Source organism: Gobio gobio, assembly GCF_949357685.1.
Source record: "Gobio gobio genome assembly, chromosome: 8".
Lineage (NCBI taxonomy): Eukaryota > Metazoa > Chordata > Actinopteri > Cypriniformes > Gobionidae > Gobio > Gobio gobio.
In genome coordinates, this window is record NC_137114.1 from 3,477,239 (window position 1) to 3,493,829 (window position 16,591).

Genomic DNA, 16,591 nt, shown 5'->3' on the forward strand with positions numbered 1-16,591 from the left:
GTGGTTGCCCTGCTCGCTTAATAAACAAACTCTAGCTGGTCCAAAATGCAGCAGCTCCAGTTCTTACTAGAACCATGTATGACAATATTAGCCCGGTTCTGACAACACTGCACTGGCTCCCTATTAAACTTTGTATACATTTTAAAAACTTGCTAATTACTTACAAAGCACTAAATGGTTTACCTCCCCAGTACTTGAGCGAGCTCTTAACATATTATACTCCATCACGTCTACTGCGCTCTCTAAACTCTGGTCAGTTAATCATAACGAGAATATCGAAATCAGCTGCAGGTGGTCGATCCTTTTCTTATTTAGCACCTAAACTCTGGAACAGTCTTCCTAGCATTGTTCGGGAAGCAGACACACTCTGAAAGTTTAAATCTAGACTAAAAATGCATCTCTTTACTAGCACATACACAGAACATCAGTTCCCGTTCAGTCGGTCACGTTCGACGTACGTCGGACGTCACAACGAATTTGGATCACTTCAGAGAGCCCCTATCAGCTTCGAGATATGGAGAACAGGCCAATGGCCATTGGCGAGTGAGATTTGCATCTCTGCGGGTATAAAGCGTAAGCGAGAGCAACACGCAGTTGTCATTCACTTCGGAGCCGAACTGGCGTTATTCGAAGAACAGACGTAAGACAAAGATGTCATTTCACCCGTGTGTTTCTGGATGCGGTCGTTCCCTATCACCTACTGACGGGCACAATCGCTGCATCACGTGTCTGGGCATCCTGCATGCTGAGGCAGCGATTGTGGATAGCTCATGTTCCCACTGTGGGAACATGACTATCGCGGCGCTTGGGTCGAGACTCGCCTACCTCCGGGAAGGTGGAGTCCCCCTCCCAATACCTCGATCTAGTGCTATTCCTGCACCGCAGAATAGACCTACTTCGATGGATGGCTGGGGTGACCTGAGGATCACGTTCAGGGCAAACCTGCCGAGCGAACCTCCACGGGCCCTTGATCCCTCACAAGCACCGCAGCCGGTGGTGCTTCCGGGAGAAACCGCTGGCCCCACCCATGGGCGTCCAGCGGTGACTTTCGGGTCTCCAGCGCGATCAGATGTCGATCGCTGCATTGGAGGGGGAGTTCTAGTCCTCTGGGGATGAAGATTCAGCTGTTCTGCCTCCCTCTGGGAGAGTGGCAGCGGTCGAGTCGGACCCGGAGTTGATGGCTATGCTTTCCTGTGCCGCCGAAAAGGTCGGGCTTGAGTGGAACCCTCCACCACGTCCCGAGCCTTCTAGGTTGGATGATTGGTTTCTCGGGGTGGGTCGCATTGTTTCTTCCTGTTGAGCGCGCTGTTGCGATGCAGCTGTGTCTGGCGACCGCTTCCAACTGGCGTGGTGACCCGCGTCTCCCGTCCAAGGCCTGTAAGTTCTCTTCCGGTCTGACTGCGAATGCTTACAGGTCTTGTGGACAGGCCGCATCTGCCTTGCAAGCCATGTCACTGCTTCAGGTGCATCAAGCCCAAGCGCTCATGGACATGCACAAGGGTAGGCTTGACCCAGAGCTCCCCCGGGTGAAGAAAGTCACCGCCCGTTCCGTTGGTCAGGCGTGTCACACTCGTGGTCCAGGAGCGACATCTCTGGCTCAACCTGGCCGACATGAGGGAGACGATAAATATCGGTTCCTGGACTCCCCCATCTCCACGGCCGGGTTGTTCGGCGACACGGTCGAGAGCTTTGCCCAGCAGTTCTTGGCCGCCCAGAAGCAGACGGAGGCGATTAAACACATCCTGCACCGGCGGTCCGCTGCTGCCTCCACCCCGCCGCCGGCCGCAGCACCTCTGGCTGCTCATCGCCGAGGACGTCCACCCGCTGCCGCCTCCGCTCCCGCCAAAGCCCAGCAGCAGCCTCCACCCGGGCGTCGGCGTGGAGCCGGTCGTGGGAAGGACGTCCAGCCCGCTCAGGCCGCTGCCAAGCCAGGTGGCAAGCACCGTCACAAGTGACCCTGAGACGGGCCACCCAGAGATGGAGGAAACTGCTCTCCAGGAGATGGCCGCAGCTCCAATCCTTCCCCTGGAGGAGGGCCTGGGGAGAATCCTGAGTTCTCATTTTGTTTCTGTTCTGTTCCCAAATTCTCAATAAAAGAGCAGTTTCCAATATCTCTGGGTCCCAAGAGAGCGCGCTTGGCGGTGTTAGATGCTCCCATGCCTTGTCGCCCTCAAGCGCCTCTCCAGTCGTCAGCAGGGGATGCCGGCTGTGGGGACGCACACAAGCGGCCTTCCCACACTCTGACATCCCCTCAGCGGAAGCAGGTAAGTGTTGCGCAGCACACTCAGACCCCACTTCGGGCCGCTCCCATGCCGTCCAAGTCGGGTCCCTGCATGCCGCTGCGCTGCGCTGCCCCGCCCCGGGTGCGTCGGTGGTGCCGATGATCCCGCTTGCACGGCCTCAGGGGGCCTGGCTAGAGCTCCCCAGCCCGCCTCGCTGGCTCATTCGTACCATCAGACTCGGCTACGCGATTCAGTACGCCCGGCGTCCCCCTAAGTTCAGAGGCATCCACTTCACCTCCGTGGCGAAGGCGGATGCCCCTGTCCTATGGGTGGAGATCGCTGTCCTGCTGGCGAAGGACGCAATAGAGTCGGTCCCTCCAGCCGATATGAAGTCAGGGTTTTACAGCCCGTACTTCATTGTGCCCAAGAAAGGTGGCGGGTTACGACCGATCTTGGACCTGCGATTCTTGAACCGGTCCATTCACAGGCTACCGTTCAGAATGCTGATGCAGAAACGCATCTTCAGGTGCATCCGTCCCCAAGATTGGTTTACAGCGATCGACCTGAAGGACGCCTACTTTCATGTCTCGATTCTCCCTCGACACAGGCCATTCCTACGGTTTGCGTTCGAGGGACGGGCATATCAGTACAGAGTCCTACCCTTCGGGCTGTCCCTGTCGCCCCGTGTCTTCACGAAAGTCGCGGAGGGTACCATTGCTCCCATGAGGGAGCATGGTCTTCGCATCCTCAACTATCTCGACGACTGGCTAATCCCTGCCCAGTCGCGAGAGCAGTTGTGCAAACACAGGGACATGGTGCTTCGGCACCTCAGCCAGTTGGTGCTTCGGGTCAACTGGGAGAAGAGCAAACTCTGCCCCGCACAGAGGATCTCTTTTCTCGGGATGGAGCTGGATTCAGTCGCACTGACAACGCGCCTCACAGAGGAGCGCGACCAGTCAGTGTTGAACTGCTTGAATTCGTTCAAATGCAGGACAGCGGTACCACTGAAACATTTTCAGAGGCTCCTGGGGCATATGGCATCCGCGGCTGCAGTAATGCTGCTCGGATTACTGCATATGAGACTGCTTCAACGCTGGCTACACGACTGAGTCCCGAGATGGGCGTGGCACAGCGGGTCCCTCCGTGTCCAAGTGACGCCGGGGTGCTGCCAAACCTTCAGCCCGTGGTCGAACCCTTCGTTTCTATGGGCCGGAGTGCCCCTAGAACAGGTGTTGCATGCTGTTGTCTCCACGGATGCCTCATCCACCGGCTGGGGTGCCACGTACAACGGGCTTGCAGTTTCGGGTCTGTGGATGGGCAGTGGCATATCAATTGCCTAGAGTTGTTAGCAGTTCATCTTGCACTCAGCCGCTTCAAGGAGCTGCTCAGAGACAAGCACGTTCTGGTCCGTACGGACAACACTGCGGTCGTTGTGTACATCAACAAACAGGGTGGTCTACGCTCCTGTCGCATGTCACAACCATAGACTGTAAAAAAATATGGACGTAGTGTCCGTGACGTTCTGAAGCGCAAAGCTGGCCGTTGCCATCTTGGCAGCGCGTCATCGCGCGTCACTCCCGGGTTAACAGAAAATGGGCAAAAAGGCAGGACGTGGGCGGAGCTTAAGTGAGATTCTGCTCCCTTCTAGATCCTGTCCCTAGCGGCCAGTCGATGAATTGCAGTTTGAGGCACTTCCGTATTGGCTTCAAGAGAAACTGCGGGAGGTTGCCGCTTGGTCACAACTCGCCCGCTATCTCCTCTTATGGAGTCAGAAGCATCTGAGGTCGCTTCGGGCCATTCACATTCCGGGCCTGCTCAACCGTGCGGCCGACGAGCTGTCGCGGTTACCAGTGCTCCCGGGAGAGTGGAGACTCCATCCCCAGGCGGTCCAGCTGATCTGGAGTCACTTCAGGGCCGCACAGGTAGACCTGTTCCGGCCCCGGACTCGACCCATTGCCAGTTGTTCTATTCCTTGACCGAGGGGACCCTCGGCTCAGATGCCCTGGCACACAGCTGGCCCCGGGACCTGCGCAAATATGAGTTTCCCCCATTGAGCCTTCTCGCACAGACACTGTGCAAAGTCAGGGAGGACGTGGAGCAAGTCCTGTTGGTCGCTCCGTACTGGCCCAACAGGACTTGGTTCCCGGAACTAGTGCTCCTCGCGACAGCACCTCCTTGGGCCATTCCTCTGAGGAAGGACATCCTGACTCAGAGACGTGGCACCCTGTGGCACCCGCGTCCGGACCTCTGGAAACTCCATGTTTGGTCCCTGGACGGGATGCGGAGGTTCTAGGTGGCCTCCCTGAGAATGTGGTACGAGGCACCTCTATGCGTTGAAGTGGAACCTGTTCGTCGATTGGTGTTCTTTTCGCCAAGAAGACCCCCGGAGATGCTCGATCGGTTCAGTACTTTCCTTCCTACAAGATGGGTTGGAGCGAAGGCTGTCTCCCTCCACCCTCAAGGTTTATGTTGCCGCTATCGCCGCAAACCATGACATGTTAGATGGTAAGTCTGTTGTGAAGCACGATCTGATTGTCAGGTTCCTGAGGGGGGTGAGGAGACTAAATCCGCCTCCCTCCCTCTATACCCTCTTGGGACTTAACTCTGGTGCTAACCGCACTACAGAGAGCGTCCTTTGAGCCTTTGCAGTTGGCAGAGTTGAAAATCCTGTCTCTAAAGACAGTACTCCTGACTGCATTGGCCTCTATTAAGAGGGTAAGGGACCTGCAGACATTTTCGGTCGAAGAATCGTGCCTGGAGTTCGGGCCAGGTAACTCTCATGTAATCCTGAGACCCTGGCCTGGATATGTGCCCAAGGTTCCCACCACTCCCTTCCGGGACCAGGTGGTGAGCCTGCAAGCACTGCCTTTGGAGGAGGCAGACCCAGCCCTAGCTTTTCTCTGTCTGGTCCGCGCCCTGCGGACTAACGTCGATAGAACGCAAAGTTTCAGGACCTCAGAGCAGCTCTTCGTCTGTTACGGAGGCCAGCAGAAGGGAAAGACTGTCTCCAAGCAGAGGATGGCCCACTGGATAGTGGATGCCATCGTCTTGGCGTATGAAACCCAAGATGCGCCCTGCCCGCTCGGGTTAAGAGCCCACTCCACAAGGGGTGTTGCTTCTTCCTGGGCGTTGGCTCGTGGCGCCTCGCTGACAGATATTTGTAGAGCTGCGGGCTGGGCGACACCTAACACATTCGCTAGATTCTATAGCCTGCGTGTAGAGCCGGTAGCTTCCCGTGTGCTCGCTTCCCATAGTCAGTAACACCGGAGTGCCCGTTCTAGTGTCGGCTTGCTGCGCCATTCCCTTCCCCATGGAATGGATACGTGAGCTTATCTGCTCCAGTCAAGTTCCCCTAAAGATAGGCAAACCCTGTCGAGTCCTCCGCAATCCGCGGCAGTCGGATGTGGCGGAGCATCCGACGGCAGGTTTAACACTCGTATGCATTGGTGGAACCTGTGTTAGACTGGGTTCCATATGTTGTGACCACCACGGCGGTCCCATATGTGTATTCTTCCACGGTACAGCTCCCTACGGCGAGCTTGTGTCTTTCCCTTGGCAGAGTTCCTCTGCGTCCCAGGACTTCAGTATGTTGTACTGCCCAAGGCCAGTCCATACGTGTATTCTCCACATGGTAACTCCCTCCGGGCATGATGTGGCTTCCGCAGCGTCCGTCCGGGCACGCTTTCCCAGCGTTATCCAATAGTCTGCTGACTGAGTCTTGCGGAACAGCAGTGTGACTCTCCCTGCATGAGTTTTCCCGCCCGCTTCAGAACGGGGTCTGAGGGGCTCTCGCTGGGCGCTGGAAGTGGTAGTAACTGTGGCGTTTTCCAAAGGGATCCCAATTTGTCAGTACAACCGACGTACGTTGAACTTGACCGACTGAAAGGGAACGTCTCGGTTACGTGTGGTAACCCTCGTTCCCTGAAGGAGGGAACAGAGACGTACGTCCCGTCGTCACAGTTGCTGTACCATCACTGCATGGCCGAGTCACTAGTTCAGCTCCTCAGTGAATGACAATAGTGCGCTGCTCTCACTTCCTGTTTATAACCATGGTGCGGGGCGGAGTGCGAGATGCAAATCTCGCCCACCAATGGCCCATTGGCCTGTTCTCTATATCTCAAAGCTGATAGGGGCTCCCTGAAGTGATCCCAATTCGTCTGTGATGTCAGATGTACGTCTCCGTTCCCTTCTTCAGGGAACGAGGGTTACCATACATAACCAAGACGTTTTATAGTTTTATAGGCCTGGAATAATTAGAATTTTCCCAACATTTCATATTTCTATAATTAAAATATTATGTTTAGAACATTAATCTAAAAATCTCATTACATTATTTAGGCAATTGTAATTACAGTGTAAGTGGATTTTGATATATGGTAAGATGGATTTTGTTGATACTGATTTCATTTAATTCTAATAACAGCCATAGTGTATCGTGGTAAATAGTGTAGTTACTTAAAAAGATGATCAACAATATGTAACGTTATTTTATAAGAGGTGTGCCCTAAAAAGTGAGCATGCAATTTTGAGAACACCAAGGAAAGAGCACAATTTTTTTTTATATCATCGCTTTGGCGCTCCCAAGGTGCTGCGCCCCTATGCGCCGCATATAGCGTATACCCACTTTTTGCGCCACTGCCCCTGTACATGATTTATTGTTTTGTTATTTATTAAATTGTATTTAATCTCTTCTAGATTTTCTGGCTGTGATCTCTCAGATCAAAATTGTGAAGTTGTGTCATCAGCTCTACAATCCTCAAACTCTGTCCTGAGAGAGCTGGATCTGAGTAACAATAACCTGCAGGATTCAAGAGGGAAGCTGCTCTCTGATGGACTGAAGAGTCCAAAATGTCAGCTGCAGATACTGAGGTATTTAAGAACATATAAGAGATAATTTACAGTCAGTCGGTCATAATGTTGATGTGTGTCTGTAGATTATCTGACTTATGTGTGTGTTCTACTCTCTTTCAGTCTTGCTGGCTGTAATCTCACTGCTCAGTGTTATGAGAGTGTGTCATCAGCTCTACAATCCTCAAACTCTGCCCTGAGAGAGCTGGACCTGAGTAACAATGACCTGCAGGATTCAGGAGTGAATCTGCTCTCTGTTGGACTGAAGAGTCCAAACTGTCAGCTGCAGATACTTCGGTATTTAAGAACATAGAGATAATTTTCAGTCAACTGGTTGTGATGTTGATGTGTGTCTGTAGATGGTCTGATTGTGTGTATATGTCTGTAGTTAATCTAACTGCTGATGTGTGTGTTCTGCTCTTTTTCAGACTTTATCTATGTAATCTCACTGCTCAGTGTTGTGAGAGTTTGTTGTCAGTTCTTCAATGCTCAAACTGTGTCCTGAGAGAGCTGGGCCTGAGTAACAATGACCTGCAGGATACTGGATTGAAGCTTCTTTCTGAAGGATTGAAGGGTCCAAACTGTCAGCTGCAGATACTGAGGCATTAAGAACATATAAGGGATAATTTATAGTCAGCCAGTCATAATGTTGATGTGTGTCTGTAGATGATCTGACTGTGTGTCTGTAGATGATCTGACTGTGTGTCTGTAGATGGTCTGACTGTGTGTTTGTAGATGGTCTGACTGTGTGTGTCTGTAGATGGTCTGACTGTGTGTGTCTGTAGATGGTCTGACTGTGTGTGTCTGTAGAAGGTCTGACTGTGTGTGTCTGTAGATGTTCTGACTGTGTGTGTCTGTAGATGTTCTGACTGTGTGTATCTGTAGATGGTCTGACTGTGTGTGTCTGTAGATCGTCTGACTGTGTGTGTCTGTAGAAGGTTTGACTGTGTGTGTCTGTAGATGGTCTGACTGTGTGTGTCTGTAGAAGGTCTGACTGTGTGTCTGTAGATGGTCTGACTGTGTGTGTCTGTAGAAGGTCTGACTGTGTGTCTGTAGATGGTCTGACTGTGTGTGTCTGTAGATGGTCTGACTGTGTGTGTCTGTAGATGGTCTGACTGTGTGTGTCTGTAGAAGGTCTGCCTGTGTGTGTCTGTAGATGGTCTGACTGTGTGTGTCTGTAGATTATCTGACTTTGTGTGTCTGTAGATGGTCTGACTGTGTGTGTCTGTAGAAGGTCTGACTGTGTGTGTCTGTAGATGGTATGACTGTGTCTGTAGATGGTCTGACTGTGTGTGTGTCTGTAGAAGGTCTGACTGTGTGTGTCTGTAGATGGTCTGACTGTGTGTCTGTAGATGATCTGACTGTGTGTCTGTAGATGGTCTGACTGTGTGTCTGTAGATGGTCTGACTGTGTGTCTGTAGATGATCTGACTGTGTGTCTGTAGATGATCTGAATGTGTGTGTCTGTAGATGATCTGACTGTGTGTGTCTGTAGATGGTCTGACTGTATGTCTGTAGATGGTCTGACTGTGTGTCTGTAGATGGTCTGACTGTGTGTCTGTAGATGATCTGACTGTGTGTCTGTAGATGGTCTGACTGTGTGTCTGTAGATGGTCTGACTGTGTGTCTGTAGATGATCTGACTGTGCGTGTCTGTAGATGATCTGACTGTGTGTGTCTGTAGATGTTCTGACTGTGTGTGTCTGTAGATGGTCTGACTGTGTGTGTCTGTAGATGTTCTGACTGTGTGTGTCTGTAGAAGTTCTGACTTTGTGTGTGTCTGTTGATGGTCTGACTGTGTGTCTGTAGAAGTTCTGACTTTGTGTGTGTCTGTTGATGGTCTGACTGTGTGTGTCTGTAAAAGGTCTGACTGTGTGTGTCTGTAGATGTTCTGACTGTGTGTGTCTGTAGATGGTCTGACTGTGTTTGTCTGTAGATGGTCTGACTGTGGTGTCTGTAGATGGTCTGACTGTGTGTGTCTGTAGATGTTCTGACTGTGTGTGTCTGTAGATGGTCTGACTGTGTGTCTGTAGATGGTCTGACTGTGTGTGTCTGTAGAAGGTCTGACTGTGTGTCTGTAGATGTTCTGACTGTGTGTGTCTGTAGAAGTTCTGATTTTGTGTGTGTCTGTTGATGGTCTGACTGTGTGTGTCTGTAGAAGGTCTGACTGTGTGTGTCTGTAGATGGTCTGACTGTGTGTGTCTGTAGATGGTCTGACTGTGTGTGTCTGTAGAAGGTCTGACTTTGTGTGTGTCTGTTGATGGTCTGACTGTGTGTGTCTGTAGAAGGTCTGACTGTGTGTGTCTGTAGATGGTCTGACTGTGTGTGTCTGTTGATGGTCTGACTGTGTGTGTCTGTTGATGGTCTGACTGTGTGTGTCTGTAGATGGTCTGACTGTGTGTGTCTGTTCATGGTCTGACTGTGTGTGTCTGTAGAAATTCTGACTTTGTGTGTGTCTGTTGATGGTCTGACTGTGTGTCTGTAGATGATCTGACTGTGTGTCTGTAGATGGTCTGACTGTGTGTGTCTGTTCATGGTCTGACTGTGTGTGTCTGTAGAAATTCTGACTTTGTGTGTGTCTGTTGATGGTCTGACTGTGTGTGTCTGTAGAAGGTCTGACTGTGTGTGTCTGTAGATGGTCTGACTGTGTGTGTCTGTAGATGTTCTGACTGTTGTGTGTCTGTAGATGATCTCACTGTTGTGTTTCTGTAGGTTATCTGGCTGTATGGTGACCGAGGAAGGCTGTGGTTATGTGTCTTCAGCTCTGAGTTCAAACCCCTCACACCTGAAAGAGCTGGATCTGAGCTACAATCACCCAGGACAATCAGGAGTTCAGCTTCTCAAACAGAAACTGGAGGATCCAAACTATAAATTGCAGATACTCAAGTATGTCAAACACTAATACTGACATACTGAATGTGTGTGTGTGTGTGTGTGTGTGTGTGTGTGAATGATGCAGATCTACATTAATGTGTGTTTATAGTGTGGATCATGGAGGAGAGGTCAGGATGACAGCAGGACTACGGAAGTGTAGGTCTACAAACACACACACACACACACTGATGGTTGTCTAACTATATTACTGAACTCATCTGATAGACTTCCATTGTTTTTCTATCAGGTTAATGATATCTTACATGCCCTTAACAAACATCACAGAACCTGTGCAAAACATGATTTAGCCAGATTATAAGCCTTTTTAACTAGTTAGCAGTTTCTTTGCTCTCAAAGATGATTTAAGTAGCGTATAACTACATAGGCTAATGTAAACCATTCAGTGCATTCAGAAAGTATTCAGACCCCCTTCACTTTTTCAATTTTGATTTGTTGCAGTCTGATACTACAATCCTTTGAATTCCTTTTTTTCTCATTAATCTACTCTCAGTACAGCATAATGACGAAGTGAAAACAGAAATTAAGATATGTCTAAAAAAAAAAGAAAAAACTGAAATATTACATTTACATAATCACGCGCACGCACAGCTGGTCAGGTCACAGGTAGTGCTCTGGAGAAAGGTTTCTCAACGTCTGAGAATTTCTCCTTTTTATGCTGCCTCACTCCTGAATGGTAAGCAGGTGCAGCTGGACCAAACACTTACCTGCCAGAGAGTGGGAGGAGCCAAAGTAGAACAAAAGACACAGGGAAAACATAACTTCTCGGTTATGGATGTAACCCTCGTTCCCTGAGGAGGGAACGGAGACGTAACGTTAGTGACTAACGAATGGGGGTTTCGCTTAGAAGCCTATCAACTTCGAGTTTTGAGAAAACGCCCAATGGCGTGCCAATGCCATGGGCATGCGGAATTTGCATACGTAACTCCGCCTCACTGCGTGAGTATATAAGGAAGTACGAGGCAATATCGCATTATGTTACCTGCTTGAGGAGCCAAGACTGAACTCCTGCGTTCCAGGTAGCACAGCTGATGTGGCAAGGGGACGTTATGTCTCCGTTCCCTCCTCAGGGAACGAGGGTTACTTCCGTAACCGAGACGTTCCCTTTCGTTCAGTCACTACGACGTAACGTTAGTGACTAACGAATGGGGGTCCCAATATAATCCCGCCACTCAGCTGTCTTCCAGTGCCCTGCGTAAGTGTGAGTACCCTGTCGTAAGACTAATACGGACGAAGGACTCCCACTTAACACAGGAATACCAAGGTACACTGGGAAGCATATCCCAGTGAGGGAATGCCAAAATGCCTACCCGTGGGGAGGACTTAAGAGACACATATGAGCCGGTAGGGGCTGCATATGGAAGATCTCTAGGGTACCAGCCGAAGGTGGATTTTTAACCCTAGGGGTGGCGGGGACACGCCAAGAGAAGAAACCCGCTCACTGCGGAGACTTACGGCGAAATACACATGTGGGGGTCGCCGGAGGGAACCATGCACATGGGGCACCTGGCCGGACATGAGGGTCTGGGCTCGAAAGGGCAGACTGAACTGATGTCGGCGTCGACAGTGCTGGAGGAGCTCAGGGCTCTCGGGGAGCTCACCTGAGGAAAATATCGCACGTATCCAGTCCGTGGAGTGGAGTGGCGAGCAAGCGAAGACACCTGAGCCTGGCCCATCACCGGCCCCTCGGGGGGGCGAGTACATAGTCGGACACTGGCTCCACTCGGAGATTGTAGAATCTGGCGAATGTGTTGGGTGTCGCCCAGCCTGCAGCTCTGCAGATGTCTGCTAGCGAGGCGCCATGCGCTAGAGCCCAAGAGGAAGCCACACTCCGGGTGGAGTGTGCCCTCACACCAAGGGGACATGGTCGGCCTTGCTGCTGGTAAGCCAAAGCAATGGTGTCCACTATCCAGTGAGACAGCCTTTGCTTTGAGAGAGCACTTCCCTTCCGCTCTCCACCATAACAGACAAAGAGCTGGTCTGAGGTCCTGAAACACTGCGTCATGTCTACGTAGGCGCGGAGGGCGCGTACTGGACAGAGCAATGCCAAGGCTGGGTCTGCCTCCTCCAAAGGCAGCGCTTGCAGGTTCACCAACTGGTCCTTAAACGGAGTGGTGGGAACCTTGGGCACATATCCAAGCCGGGGTCTCAGGATCACGTGAGAGTTAGCCGGCCCGAATTCCAGGCACGCTTCGTCAACCGAAAATGCCTGCAGGTCCCCGACCCTCTTAACTGAGGCCAATGCGGTCAGCAGAGCCGTCTTCATAGACAGGAACTTAATATCAACCGACCGCAAAGGCTCAAAGGGAGGTCTCTGCAGAGCAGTTAACACTACTGCGAGGTCCCAAGAGGGTACGAGAGGAGAGCGAGGAGGATTCAGTCTCCTGGCTCCCCTCAGGAACCTGATGACCAGGTCGTGCTGACTTACCTTTTTGTTCTCCAAGAGATCGTGGTGGGCAGATATTGCAGCCACATATACTTTAAGGGTGGAGGGAGACAGCCTTCGCTCCAGCCCCTCTTGGAGAAACTCAAGCACGGACCCGATCGGGCATTTCCAGGGGTCTTCTTGGCGGGAAGAGCACCAGGTGACGAAGAGGTTCCACTTCAACGCATAGGCATGCCGAGTGGACTCTGCCCTAGCGGAAGTGATGGTGGCGACCACCGTAGGTGGTAGGCCACTCAAACCTGCCGCGTCCCGTCTAGGAGCCACACGTGGAGGCTCCAGAGGTCGGGACGTGGGTGCCAAAGGGTGCCCCGTCTCTGAGTAAGGAGGTCCGGTCTCAGAGGAATAGGCCAGGGAGGGGCTGTCGCAAGGAGTACGAGTTCTGGGAACCAGGTCCGGCCGTGCCAGTGCGGGGCGACCAAAAGGACCTGCTCCTTGTCCTCCCTGATCTTGCACAGGAGCTGTGCGAGTAGGCTCACTGGGGGGAACGCATATTTGCGTAGGCCCCGCGGCCAGCTGTGCGCCAGTGCATCCGTGCCGAGCGTGCCCTCGGTCAGGGAATAATACAGGCTGCAGTGGGAAGAGTCGTGGGAGGCAAACAGATCTACCTGTGCGTCGCCGAACTGTTCCCAAATCAGCTGAACCGTCCGGGGATGGAGTCTCCATTCTCCCGGGAGGGGCTGAACCCGCGAGAGCTCGTCGGCTGCGTGGTTCAGGACTCCCGGAATATGGACAGCACGAAGGGACCTCAGGCGCTTCTGACTCCATAAAATGAGATGGCGGGCGAGTTGAGACATACGGCGGGAGCGTAGACCGCCCTGGTGGTTGATGTACGCTACTACGGCCGCGTTGTCTGTCCGGACAAGAACATGTTGGCCCTTCAGCAGCGCTCGGAAGCGGTGCAGGGCGAACCGTACTGCCAGCAACTCGAGGCAATTGACATGCAGGAGGCGCTGGGGTCCTGTCCAGGAGCCCGCGGCTGCTTGTCCATTGCACATGGCACCCCAGCCCGTGGCAGAGGCATCCGTCGATACGACAACATGCCTGGAAACTCGTTCTAAGGGCACACCGGCCCGGAGAAAGCTGAGGTTCGACCACGGGGTGAGCGTCTGTAAGCAAGCCCGAGTCACTTGGATCCGGAGCGTGCCAGACTGCCATGCCCATCTCGGGACTCGATCGCGAAGCCAGTGCTGAAGCGGTCTCATATGAAGCAATCCGAGCGGCGTTACCGCGGCTGCAGATGCCATATGCCCCAGGAGCCTCTGAAATAGTTTCAGTGGAACCGCACTCTTGCTCTCGATTTGACGGAGGCAAGTCAGCAGAGACTGCACGTGCTCGCTCGAAAGCTGCGCGTACATGGCAACCGAGTCGATCTCCATACCGAGAAAAGAGATCCTCTGCACGGGGCAAAGTTTGCTCTTTTCCCAGTTGACCCGAAGGCCCAGACGGGCTAAGTGGTGGAGAACCAGATCTCTGTGTCCGCAAACCTGCTCTCGAGAGTGGCCCAGTATGAGCCAGTCGTCGAGGTAGTTCAGGATGCGAACCCCGTGCTGCCGAAGGGGCGCAAGGGCTGCCTCGGCGATCTTCGTGAAGACGCGAGGGGACAGAGATAGCCCGAAAGGGAGAACCGCGTACTGGTATGCCCGCCCCTCGAAAGCAAACCGTAGGAACGGTCTGTGTCGAGGAAGGATGGAGACATGGAAGTAGACGTCCTTCAGGTCGATCGCTGCAAACCAATCGTGAGGACGAACGCATTCGAAAAGGCGTTTCGCAGTCAACATCTTGAAAGGAAGCCGGTGAAGGGATCGGTTCAAGATGCGAAGGTCCAGGATTGGCCGTAACCCACCGGTTTTCTTGGGTACAATGAAGTAGGGGCTGTAGAACCCCGACCTAATTTCGGCTGGAGGGACAGGCTCGACAGCACCCTTCGCCAGTAGAGTGGCAATCTCCGCACGCATGACGGGGGCATGGGCCCCGGTATAGCGGACTCCCCTGTAACGGGGAGGAGCCTGCGCAAACTGAAACGCGTAGCCGAGCCTGATGGTCCGGGCAACCCAGCGGGACAGCCCCGGAAGCTGAAGCCAGGCTTCCAGAGACTGCACCAACGGGGTCATACGGACGGCAGACGTACCCTGGGTGGGGCAGCGAGGCAGCGTTACCGGCACGGACAGGGGAGGCTGTTGGGCGTCCCGGGGTCGGGGCACGGTTAACGGCTGCGCCCTGACAGAGGAGACCAGGGAAGGACTCCACTGGGGTCTGCTCTGCCAGGGGGCTGGCGACAGAGAGGGACGAGAGTGGCGAGACCCGAGGGTGGCGCGCACTGCCGTCACCGATCTCTGGGGGCTCAGGGATGGGGTTGTCAGTTCTTTCTTTAACCACATTAGGGTGCTGCTGACCCGGGGGCCAGCAGCTGAACAAAAGATTCTCCCCCGGCCCTCCACCGGGGGAAGGAGCGGCCCTGCCGCCGTCTCCTGGAAAGAACTGCCCATCCCTGAGCCGTCCGCATCAGGAGCGCCGCTTAGCCTGGCGTTTCTTCGCGGGCTGCGGGGCTGGAGCGGACTGGGACGCCTTCCTGCGGCTGCCTCTGCGTGGCCCGGGTGGAGGCTGCTGCTTGGGTGGCGCAGAGGTAGAGGGAGCCGCAGGAGGGCGCCCTCGGCGGCGAGCAGGCTGAGGCACCTGCGCGGGCGGTTGGGTGGAGGCAGCAGCTGACCGCCGGGGCAGGATGTGTTTTATCGCCTCAGTCTGCTTCTGAGCAGCCGAGAACTGTTGGGCGAAGCTCTCGACCGCTCCGCCGAATAGCCCATCCTGTGATATGGGGGCGTTGAGGAAACGGGTTCGCTCAGCGTCACGCATATCAGCCAGGTTGAGCCATAGGTGTCTCTCCTGGACCACATTTGTGGACATCACCTGACCCAGGGAGCGTGCGGTCACCTTCGTCGCCCGGAGAGCGAGGTCGGTGGCGGCACGCAACTCATTGCTGAGTCCTGGATCAGCCCCTCTCTCGTGCATATCACACAGCAACTTGGCTTGGTAAGCCTGAAGAGTTGCCATGGTATGCAAAGAAGCGGCGGCCTGCCCCGCAGCTCTATAGGACTTCGCCACCAGGGATGACGAAAACCTACAGGCTTTGGAGGGGTGCTTTGGGTCACCACGCCAGGACGAAGCGCTCTGAGGACACAGTTGCATCGCAACAGAACGTTCGACTGGGGGGACCCCAGTGTACCCATGAGCCGCAGCTCCATCGAGGGAGGTGAAGGCGGAAGAGTTCGCCAAACGTTCACGGGAAGACAACGGGGCCTTCCAGGAACGCGCGACCTCTTCATGCACCTCGGGGAAGTAAGGTATTGGAGGAGCGGCCGGACGGGTGTCCGGACGCGCCCCCCCAAAAACCAATCATCCAACCGCGAACGCTCAGGCTGAGGCGGAGGGTTCCACTCCAGTCCAAGCGCTGCGGCGGCCCGAGACAGCATGGCTGTCAATTCTGGGTCCGACTCGGGCAATGCTGGCGCACCCGAAGGTGGCAGCACAGCCGAATCATCATCCTCAGATGACTCCAGCCCACCTTGTGATGCGGCGATAGACATCACTTCCTCTTCCGCCGCGCCAAACGCCACAGTCGGGACAGCAGGAGCCGGCCCCGATGTAGACGCATGAGCGCGGACCAGGTCAAGTGCATGAGAGGGGGGTGTGGGCCGAGGAACTAGCGTCGGAGCTTTGTTCCACACCGTCACCCTCAGATCACCCTGGTCACCAGCCAAAGTGCCGCCTCCAGAGGAGACCGCAGATTGGGGGGTGGCGGAGGGGACTCTCGTTCCGGCATCAGCACGGAATTCACGGAGTCTCGATCGAAGCACTGAGATGGCCAGGTTCCCGCAGAGGGAATCCACAAGCGCTGCCTGAGCGTGCTGAAAGCCCAAACACGTCACACAGCGCTCGTGCCCGTCAAAAGAAAAAAGCGATCTACCGCACCCAGAAGTGCACGGACGAAACATCCTGAAAAGGACGCGTCACGTGCAAGCTCTTTTGTGAGAGGAAACTTTGCAGTCGATGCCGAAGCGCCCAGGGAAACACACACCAGCTGTCAGGCGGACCACTGCACAGATCAGCAGGCAGGAAGTATGCGATCACTGGAACGCGCCGTCACACCAACACCGACTGGAAAGCTGCTCGTCTCGAAGAAGCTGACAG

General features: G+C 53.9%; 1 protein-coding gene across 2 annotated transcripts in view; it reads left to right on the plus strand.

Annotated features, from left to right (window-relative positions):
- The window catches only part of LOC307130996 (protein NLRC3-like), a 95,346-nt gene that overhangs the window by 42,806 nt on the left and 35,949 nt on the right, over positions 1-16,591 (plus strand). For both annotated transcript variants that reach the window (XM_079824359.1, XM_079824360.1), the window contains 5 exons: positions 6,918-7,091; positions 7,194-7,367; positions 7,499-7,672; positions 9,781-9,954; positions 10,052-10,098. In XM_079824359.1, the coding sequence (XP_079680485.1) occupies positions 6,918-7,091; positions 7,194-7,367; positions 7,499-7,672; positions 9,781-9,954; positions 10,052-10,098 (743 nt within the window). The remainder of the gene's footprint in view (positions 1-6,917; positions 7,092-7,193; positions 7,368-7,498; positions 7,673-9,780; positions 9,955-10,051; positions 10,099-16,591) is intronic.